Here is a 10,563-nt window from a genome sequence, read left to right on the forward strand (position 1 = left end):
TTGTTTAAGCAAGAATTCATTAAAGAAGCTATAAATAACCTTTAAGTATTTAGCCATGAACAGAGGGTGGACTGGCCTTGATGGCTTATTTTAGTACTAATGCAGAATGCTTTTTAAAAGCTACATTTTAGCATGCATCAAGCTAATGATTAACACTTGCAGTGTAATTTTCAACGTTAGAATAAATTTCTCTTTATTTTAAGGAGTTCTACCAAAAGTAAATATGTTTTTCAATCATTTACTACTAGGAAAGTAACCTTAAAGAACGAAAATGTTTGGGAGATTAAAACGTACAATTTCTTATTTTAAATTTTTATTTATTTATTTATCTATTTATTTATTTTTATTATCTAGACAACCTTTCCTTCTCTCCCAAAATATAATGCCAGTTAAAACTGCACACACTAGGGAAGAACTGCCTATGGAATTGTAAGAATTCAAGGATCCATTGTGTGGTGCATGGAACATATATATGAATCAAATACATTTCTATATTTGATTCTGAATCATAAAGTTCACAACATTTTAGAGACCAAGTTTCATAAAATTTTTACTTAAAAAAAAAATTTACAAAATACCATTCTTCCAATCAAAGAAACTTCCCCTTGGGTACATGCAGCTTTCTGTCTTAGAGATTACAGAATGACAGGCAAAGGGGGAGAGATTTTTTCAATAGCCACCTAGCTGCAAAACCTACAAGAAGTAGATTTTTTTAAAGTGCCTTTAAAATGCTTAAGCAAGTAATATAATTGTTGAAACTATTTGAAATTTTAAAAGTTTCTTTAAAATGGTCCATATGGTATGCACAATATCACAGCTGGTACAAAACTGCCAGTATTTAGTTCAAAACACAAAAACAATGCATATGAACAGTATTCTTTGAAAAATAATTCAAAATGCTGCCACTACTTCATAAGGCAAACTTAAACAAGAGTGTTGACAGTATTCAGAGAATTAACGAAACAAGCTGAATATTAAAGTATTTAAATATTTACTTTGATTTCTTTTTAACACCATTGATAACAGTAAGAGAACTTGCTGTTAAATTAACTCAGGATGCCTTATTTCAAATTACATGTAACATATTTTGCTATATATATTCTAAACAACTGCAAAACTAGGTTTTAGGATGTAAACTCCCATTTCCTAGGCAGGCCCTAGTTTTTCTGCTGCAATCTGGCAGCTTTGAACTTTGAAACCCTCTTTGCAGTTCCTTCTGATACTTCTGACAGAACTTCTTTTCGTTCTGGAATGGTGGGTAGCACAGGATGAGCCATGGCTGGGTGTGGTGTTAAGGAAGGTGACAAAAATTCTTTTTCTATTACAGTTCCAGAAAAAGCCTGGAAGACAAAAGTCAGATTATGATAATAAAATGCAAATAAGGTGCCCACAAAATCTTTATCCTGTATTTGCCAATTAGACATTTCTTTTCATTAAAAGTAAATTCATAAGATTTTTTTGATAGACAGAACTATAACATCAAAATACAAAGTGCTCATAGAAATCAAGTACCATTAAAATATATCTTAATTACACCACCAAATATAAGTAGATTTTTTAATAGTACACATGCAAGAAAACAAAAATGTAAAAACATGTTCACATGGGATTTTTTAAAAATGGGTACATAAAAGGTCCTCAACTTTCATACATTCCATTTATATCCAGACCATGCTGTGAAAAATAATGTATTAAAATTAAGAATTCTATTAGGGTGTCAAACATCAGCTGATGAATGGAGCTATCCTATGGTGGCCATGCTGCCTGTGAGCCAAGAGCTTAGTTTCAGCAGCAGTGACATCTCTTAGGTGGTGTTCATTCATGCATTATTTGCGTATTTTATTGCATCTTGCCTCATTTTTATTTGAGATCAGTGGAAACTGAAAATTGAAAGTGCTGGTGCTAGTGGAAATAAGCATCAGTCTCAAATTTTCATACAATTAATTCAATGAGAGAAATCAAGGCACCACAAAAAATGATTCTTTAATCTCAACCAGATGTTTGCTGGACTTAATTTTGGTCAACTGTATGTAATGTATGTATGTAATGTGTACAAAATGATGGAAATAAAACCAAAGATATGTCTTTTTATGTACAGATCTATCAAAATCAAGAAGTTATGATTTTTTTCCCCAAGATTTCTAGTATTTGAAACCCCCTCACTTTCATCTTCTAAAGACTCATTACGTACAAACTAAAATTTGACATGTAAACTTTCATGTATATTTAGCTTGACTTTGTCTACCAAGTGTACAAAATGACAATGTATCACTTGAATAGTTTAAAAAGCCAACCTCCACCAGCTTGCCCCACCAAAGAAACAAAAACCAAAAATGCCCTGACCCTCCCACAGTACTCTGAGACCTTGGGTGGAGTCCAGCTCTTAAAAGAAATTCAAAGTCTACTTTTCTAAAAACTCTATTTTATCACGATGAGCACAGAGCCTTCTTATTATACTAAAAATGCTTTTGAAAAAGAGAATATTTTAACATTTAAAGATATCAAAAAAGATATCTTTCAAAGTACTTGCCATAATCCCATGAACTATTTATTTTGATGTTAAAAAATTTATAGCATCTAGGTGCTAACTGTAACAGTTCAATACAAAATGCAAAGCTATTAAATAGGATGAAATGAAAATAAGTTCCAGACTTGAGCTCTAGCTATACCACAATATATTAAGTCCTTACAAAAACCTAATTTTCAGATACTTAAAAACAGCAAAAGTCTACCACCTGTTTTTCTAACAGTAGGGAAGACTATTAAATAAGTTAAGATACTCTCCAGGTCAACTGAAATCATTATATTGGGAGAAGGGAAGAAGAATATTCTAATCATACATACTGCCCCTAATTACCAATGACCCCTCCATCCCCAGTTACCATTAGTACAATCAGTACCACTTAGGGACTATTTAGCAAAAGCAACAGAAGTTTTACATATGTTTATTCATATATAAAGATATATATTTTTATATGTATTTGACTTATACTCAAATGGGTGTATCAGTTTGATATGGGTATGAGTTCCCCAGTCTTCCTAAATCCTTCTTAAATTAAAAATCTGAAATACCCACAAAACATAAGAGTAAAAAAATATCAAGTCTGGGTATAATGGAAACCATAACATTCTTATTTTGGTATCTCCCAATACCCCTCCTTTCCCCACGCAAAAAACTATGTGCAACATGGTTGGTAAGAGTATATGTGTGCACTCATTTTTCTGAGGAGAGGATCTCCAGCTCTCACTAAATTGTAAAATGGTTCCACAATTCCAAAGAGTTAAAAATTTCACTGGCACGAGCCAAAACATAGGACTATAGATAATTATCTGTCATGTATATATTTTTTCTTTAACTCAACCAAAGCATTTAAAAGAGAAAAGTACAATCTGCTACTTGAACTAGCATAAAATGACTCTAAGTCTGATCTAGTGGAATTTATTTAAAATAAGCTGCTAAATAATTTTCTAGACATGGGACTTCCCTGGCAGTCCAGTGGTTAAGACTCCATGCTTCCACTGCATGGGGCATGGGTTCGAACCCTGGTTGGGTAACTAAGATTCCACACGCTGTGTGGTGCAGCCAAAAAAAAAAAAAACAAAAAAAAATTCTAGCCAAAAATGAAATACATACGCTAATTAAGATACTTTAAAATTCCTATTTCACAGAAATAGAACTTCAAGAGTGGTAATACTTTCATTTTGAACTACTTTATTATAATACCTATATTGTGTTTGCTAGTGACTATTAATTTTTTATAAATTATTATCAAAAAAGCACAAGCCTAGAATTAATTAATTAGGATCTATGACTTTTGAGACTAAATATATGTATGAACTAAAGAAGCCACAAGATAAACAATGCTATTACTCTGTCGATTAACTTCAATAAATAATTATATAAAATAATTCAGGAACAGTAAGATTAATGATTTCCAGACCATACCTGGAAGATTCAGCAGCTACAATTTTTAAAAAATCTTTTCAACTCCAAAATGGGGAAAATGAATTGCATACCCCTTTGAAATGGAGCTACCACCACCTTTTTAACTCACAAAGATTGGTCAAAGATACTATATAAAATAAAGAGTTAAAGATACACACATACCTCAGGTGTTACTGATAAAGGCAAAAGTTTCTTTTGATGATTTTCTTGTTGTTCCTCGTCCAAAATGCTCTCATTAGCATCACTACAAGTGGCCTCTTCACAGCTAATGCTCCTCAAGACTCCCCGTCTATCATCGAAGTCAGCAGCACTGCTTTCACTGGTATCACTGCAAACACTGTTCTCTCTACTGCGAGATTTCAGGATGGACTTACGAGGGACATATTCTCCATTCACGATATCAACAAAGACTCTATAATATCAAAAAAAATACACTCTTTAGTTAACTCATAAAACTGAGGATAAATTTACAAGGATTTTAAAAAATCTTTTCTAGAAATTAATCTGAAATGTTTTATTCAAACTTATATCCAAAATTTTCACCATCACAATAGTTCTGTAGCCTTGAATGACGTATTTACATTACTTTTATTATTGTTTGGCCTAATAAAATACAGCCGTTTATCTATACACATGTTCTGGGTGACAACAGCGTGATTTGCCAAAATTCTACATATATTTTAGACCTACTCAGAAGTCATTTAGCAATTTTCACTGTTTTACAAATAAGCGTCATGAAAACAGTAGGTATTTTCAAATGATAGCTTTCTCAACAAACAATACAACAAAAAATTGGAATAGCATACTTAACTTTGACTCTGTGGAAAGGTAAAGCACATGCCAAGCACTGTCATAGCTGTGATAGGAAAGTGCTGCCCCAGCACACTAGAAACACAAACTTTCATTCTAAAGTTAACATACAACATTTTTTGACTAGATTGGGAATGTTTTAAAAGCACTGGCAAAGAGGGGCAAAAGCAAAAAACCAAGCAACATTCCAATTGCTTTGAACTGAGAAGCTGGGGTGGGGCTCAGCAGCTCCTGTGAGAGCCTTTAAAACACTAAGCTAACTCTATCAGAATACCTCACTTTTCAGTGAGAGCCTTCTGTGTTACAAGCAGCCTTTTCCTGTATATACTCAGTTGCAAGAAATGAGAAGGGAAGAGCAGACTGCTCTGCTATCTGTGAATATCACTCACCTGTAAATGTCAGCAGGAGTCCTGATCATAGGCAGATCTTGGGGAGAATGACCACTGCCAGAGCTGTTCTTTCGCTTACGTTTGGCTTCTTCTTTCTTTTCACTGAATTTTAAAGTGGTATTTTTTCCAGTATTTATTCGTACCTAAAAATTTCACAGCAAAAAATTATGATCCTTTTGAGAAATCAAGGCCAAAACTAAAACCAATAAACTCTACAATTAAAGAAATAATAGTAATAGAGGCAGTTTACATTTTTTGACACTGAAATGATGTGCATTATCAGCTAAGGCTAACAAGTCCTTATCTTATCATACTTCTATAGTATTAAATTATACCTTAAGTGACCAATTCTAGTCATCAGTGACTTTATTATTATACAGAAAGCAAAATACATACAAACTAAATGCTAGATTATTATAAGCTTTCACATTACCCATTACTTTAAGTTTTTGGCTTAAATCATTCATTTCAAAACAAAGAGCACAATTAACCAAAATAAATATTCAGTAAGAATATAAAATTTAAGTCATAAAAACAATATTAGATAATGCTTAACTATTTAGAATTTTTAAAATACTTCTAATTTTTAAAAATTTAAGGACCAAAAAATAAAAATCAACCCTGTTCAGGATTAATACATTATTCTTCTATCCCTACACGGCATTTACACCATCTTTCCACATTAATGACTGCTATTCCCTGTAACATTCCTGCAAATATTATTTATTCTTCCTGTTTTATCTAAATGAAAACTAATTTAAAGCCTGAAAAGCGAATCACAAAACAAACTTTTTTCCTGGCTAATAGGTCAATGTTTTCCAAAGAATTCCAAGATGCTCCTTTTAGTCTGAAGTATTAGAATATATATTTTAAAACACCATATAAGTATTTCACTTCACATTAGAGCAGGGAAAACCTGACCTAAGAAATAGCAAATATGTCTTAAACACGTTTCATTAAATAATAATCTCAGGCATTTAAGGCTGCTACCACAGACCCTTACCTCTGATACAGGCAAATCCTGCAAGGGTACCTTGTTGTGGTAAAAAAAAAAAAAAAGCACCAAACTGAGAAAAAGGAGTCCCTGTTTAATTACTAACTAGCTCTATGGTCTTCTAGGCCCTAAGTTTCCTTGAGAAAGACAAATTAGAAAGATGAAATTCCCGGTGGCTCCTTAAAGCAGTATTATGAGGCCAAGAGAGCAAGGGAATGAGTTTAAGGTCCTTCCTTCAGTGAGATCCAACCTGCTTTGATCTGGGATTTTAAAACTGGGTATTCTACAATAAGTATGGAGGGAACAAAAAGTCTTTTGATACTAAGAAAATTTAAAAACCTGTATTAGAAGATCTCTCTGTAGTAACCCCAGCTCTAAAATATCAAAATTCTAAAACCATGATTACCACCCAGAGATGTTTATATTTAATTTGTGAGAAATGGAACTAATTTTTACTTCCTTCTAAATCTTTCCTTTTTGCTCATGATGCTCCTATTCATTTTATACCCAAATAGAAACAACCGGATATAATTAAAAATTTAACTAATGCAAGTCACTTCCCTCTTAAATACACCAAAATGCCCAAATTAACTCTAGAATTCTTAAGAAAGCTTTCTGAATGAAGGACAGGTGGAGTTACAGTAGCTGTCACTCAAACTCATCTCCTTCCAGACCCCCAAATTTCAAATTCTATTGTGGCTTCAGAGAATGGACCAATACCAGCTAACTAGACTTTTTTTTTCCTTTTTCTTTTTAGATAAATTGGTCAGAGCAAGAGGCAAAAACTGGTTTTCTTGTTTGGCACTATCAACAATATTAATCCCTGTTAATATTGTTCTTCTAAAGAATATCATAGATGATCTCTAATATTCAAATTATATGAAAAATTAGTAAAGTTAAAAGTATACAAACCCTCTTAGGTTCGACAGTATGAGAAAAATATATTGTTGGTATAGAATTATCTTCAGCCCCTAAGGTATCATGGTCATTTTCATTATCACCACCATCATCATCATCATCATCTTCTTCATCTTCATTATTGTGATAAGAATTTGAACCATTCATTGAACAGTTCCAATGACTATTCACTTGACCATTGAACAGTTCTGAATTTGTAACATTCTGATAACAATTGCTGGGAGTGAGAGAGTCCGTTACTTGATTCATCATATTCACATTTATGTTCTGATCTTCCTTTTCCTCTTCAGAGGACGTATCTTCTCCATTTGCAATCACAGTGTCAGGCTTACTAGAAAAAGAAAATTAACAAGATCAAACAAACACACTAGAATTTTACATATTCTAATTTGCACTTAAGTTCAAAGGGTAAAAACTAAGGTTTTGCATAAGGTATTTTTAAACTAGATTTCTAGGCTAATAAAATGTTTTGAAATGAATTAATAAAAAATAGTTTCTATGCTAATTCTATATGTTGTAGTTATTCAAGCATAAGTAGAATACAGTAGATTTTTTTTTTATCTTTGCAAGGAGGATATTGGCCATATACAATAAAATACCATACAAATACAATAATAAATTTGTAAGAAATCACAGAGAATATGTTATCCCTATTTAAAGACCAGAAACTACAACCACAGAACTATAACATATTCTTTTCTATTTCTATAATCAAAATATTTTATAAGCATGTATTATTGTAATTTTTAAAAATAAAAGATTTCTACATATGTACATGATTTATACACATACATACACTTCTCATGCTTCATTCTACAAAGGATCTGAGGACCTTATAAAAATAACAAAACCCAAAATGCAACGAACTGAAATAACAACACGCAAAAGTAGAAAAAGAATCATGACCAAGAAAATCATAAGATTAAAAACTGATTTACAAAAATTAAACAGTATCAGTTAATCAAAAAGACCTAAGTATACGTGAAATGGTAGTGAAAAAAATATCCTTTGTGCTTCATGTCTTATTTTTCACAGTAACTAATTCTGCATATCATTTAAGCAAAATAATATAGGAACTTCTATAGTAACAGTTTTCACTGAGCACTCTGATAATTCTGAGTGAGTGCTAATACGTATTTCAAATGGCAATTTGGTAAAGTTTTTCATATCTATAACTACTTGACCAGATTACAAATTACCTGCTCAATAAGCAGAAAAGTTTGCAAAGGAAAGCAAGGATAAACATTTTACAGCAACAAACTTAAACTGAATGCCCATATTTCTTTTTAACAAGTCATTCAAACATACAGCACTATCTTGACTACAGTATAAAAATAACTCATTTAGGGCTTCCCTGGTGGCGCAGTGGTTGAGAATCTGCCTGCCAATGCAGGGGACACGGGTTCGAGCCCTGGTCTGGGAAGATCCCACATGCCGCGGAGCAACTAGGCCCGTGAGCGACAACTACTGAGCCTGCGCGTCTGGAGCCTGTGCTCTGCAACAAGAGAGACCGCGATAGCGAGAGGCCCGCGCACCGCGATGAAGAGTGGCCCCCGCTTGCCGCAACTGGAGAAAGCCCTCACACAGAAATGAAGACCCAACACAGCCAAAAATAAATAAATTAATTAATTAATTTAAAAAAAAAAAAAACTCATTTAAAATATAATATATAAAGCATCCATAATTATTAAAAGTGAAGTATCTGGTATATCTTATTTTATTATACAATATAGGGCTGAAACCTTATAATAAAAAATAGGAATATTGATTTTGTGTATTTCTGTACACACACATGCACTGGCATGTGCATGAACACATGGCCTTAAAAGAAAATATTCTAGAGAATTAATATTTATTTTAGGGTGGTAGGGTTATTGATATTTTAGTATAGCATGCTTTTCTGTATTTTCTTCAATCAGCACATATTTTATAAGGAAATGTGTGTAAGGAACTTTGTCATTAGGTACCTATCAATATCAATTTCACCCAGCAATTCTTCTTGTCTCTCTAGTTCTTCAAGTCGATCCCACAGTTCCTTATCAGCAAGCAGGTCCTTGGATTTTAGATCATTTGAGAATTCTACTTCAAAAATATCTGAAGTTTTTGGTTTGGAGTGAGGTTTATGAGCAATTCGGTGTTTTGCTATTCAAAAAAAAAAAAAAAATGGCTGTTAAAAGCCAATTTTTAAAAGGCGCAAACCTAGACTTAATAAGATTTTCTCTTGGGGTGAGGAGGATGTTGAGAAAGAGGGGGTCATGATTTTTAACCCAAACAGTAGACCTCCAAGGATGTATGTCTCTTAGAATCTTGCTACTTAAGAGTGTAGTCCAAGGACCAGCAGTACTGGCATCCCTGGAGAACATTTCAGAAGTATAGACTCTCAGGGCCTCCCCAGACCTGCTGAATCAGAATCTGTATTTTAACAAGAGCCCCAGAGGATTCACAAGCATATTAAAGACTGTGAATAGCTGCTTGAGAGCTTCAAAAATGCATAAGCAGAAATGGTCACAATGCACTCTAGCTATAATGCAAAATTCAACACAAGTAATACCCATCTTCTATCCTTACTCAAGAGAATTTAGTTACTAAAGTAACACATAAAAGCCTTGTCACAGGATACTTTCAACTCTAAGGCACTGCCAGACAGGAATACCCTAGGAGAAATCTATGGAGCCTAATCCTTGAAAAATTCTACTATAATTTTATATATGAATATTTCTACTTTTTAAATGGCTTTATCTTATTTATAATCCTCATGTGAGGCAGGAGATGAATAAAATCTGAACTCAAACCTATCAGCTTTTCACTTGAAAAAAATAATTTTTTTTATAAAGCAAATTAAAGCTTTAAAGATGGCAACGGGAGGAAGTCTACAATGCTGTTACAAGATATGGTACTAACAGATGACCTCCATCATATAGTCAAATTTACAGAATTGTTTTCTAAATCTGAAAATATCAAAATTACGTTTCATAGCCTATTCTCTATAACTATTATTGATAAAACAGTATTGACAAGTTTTATGTTTCAGACTTATAAAATACAAAAATCTTTCAATGGTCACCACAAACAAAAATCATAACTTGTCTTTCAGCTCTTTAACTTTAATATCTGTCTCCTTTATTTCACCTTACAAAGCCACATGCTATAACTTGTCATGCCACGCCAGTATATAGTATGGCTAGAATATAGCTTCTAAAATCACCTCTATTTCAACTAACAAGTTCTCTTCAGAGTTAATTACTAAAATATGAACTTTAATAATCAAAATAAATGTTAAAAGTTTTCTATAGTAGCAAATTATAAACCATTTCTGTAATACTCTAAAAATTTTCGCTACTATAACAATTTACAGCAGACTAGAAAACCACTGCTTTATAGAAGTAAACCCAAACACACAACCAATCCTTGGCAAGTGAAAGCTATTAAATGAACCTGGAAACAACCTGTGTATGGAAGACTCCTGCAGCCAACATTAAATGAATGGCTAACATATGCTTAGATTA

At 32.8% G+C, this 10,563-nt stretch overlaps 1 protein-coding gene across 1 annotated transcript in view; it reads right to left on the reverse strand.

The window, feature by feature from the left end:
• Window positions 1-523: 523 nt before the first annotated feature.
• Window positions 524-10,563, reverse strand: part of URI1 (URI1 prefoldin like chaperone) — a 64,217-nt gene continuing 54,177 nt past the window's right edge. Inside the window, exons 7-11 of the mRNA XM_059905027.1 lie at window positions 9,025-9,199; window positions 7,052-7,388; window positions 5,146-5,288; window positions 4,109-4,358; window positions 524-1,340 (exon numbers count right to left, since the gene is read on the reverse strand). Of these exons, the coding sequence (XP_059761010.1) occupies window positions 1,158-1,340; window positions 4,109-4,358; window positions 5,146-5,288; window positions 7,052-7,388; window positions 9,025-9,199 (1,088 nt within the window). The 3' untranslated portion in view covers window positions 524-1,157. The remainder of the gene's footprint in view (window positions 1,341-4,108; window positions 4,359-5,145; window positions 5,289-7,051; window positions 7,389-9,024; window positions 9,200-10,563) is intronic.

The sequence above is a fragment of the Balaenoptera ricei genome, chromosome 19, assembly GCF_028023285.1.
Source record: "Balaenoptera ricei isolate mBalRic1 chromosome 19, mBalRic1.hap2, whole genome shotgun sequence".
Taxonomy (NCBI): domain Eukaryota; kingdom Metazoa; phylum Chordata; class Mammalia; order Artiodactyla; family Balaenopteridae; genus Balaenoptera; species Balaenoptera ricei.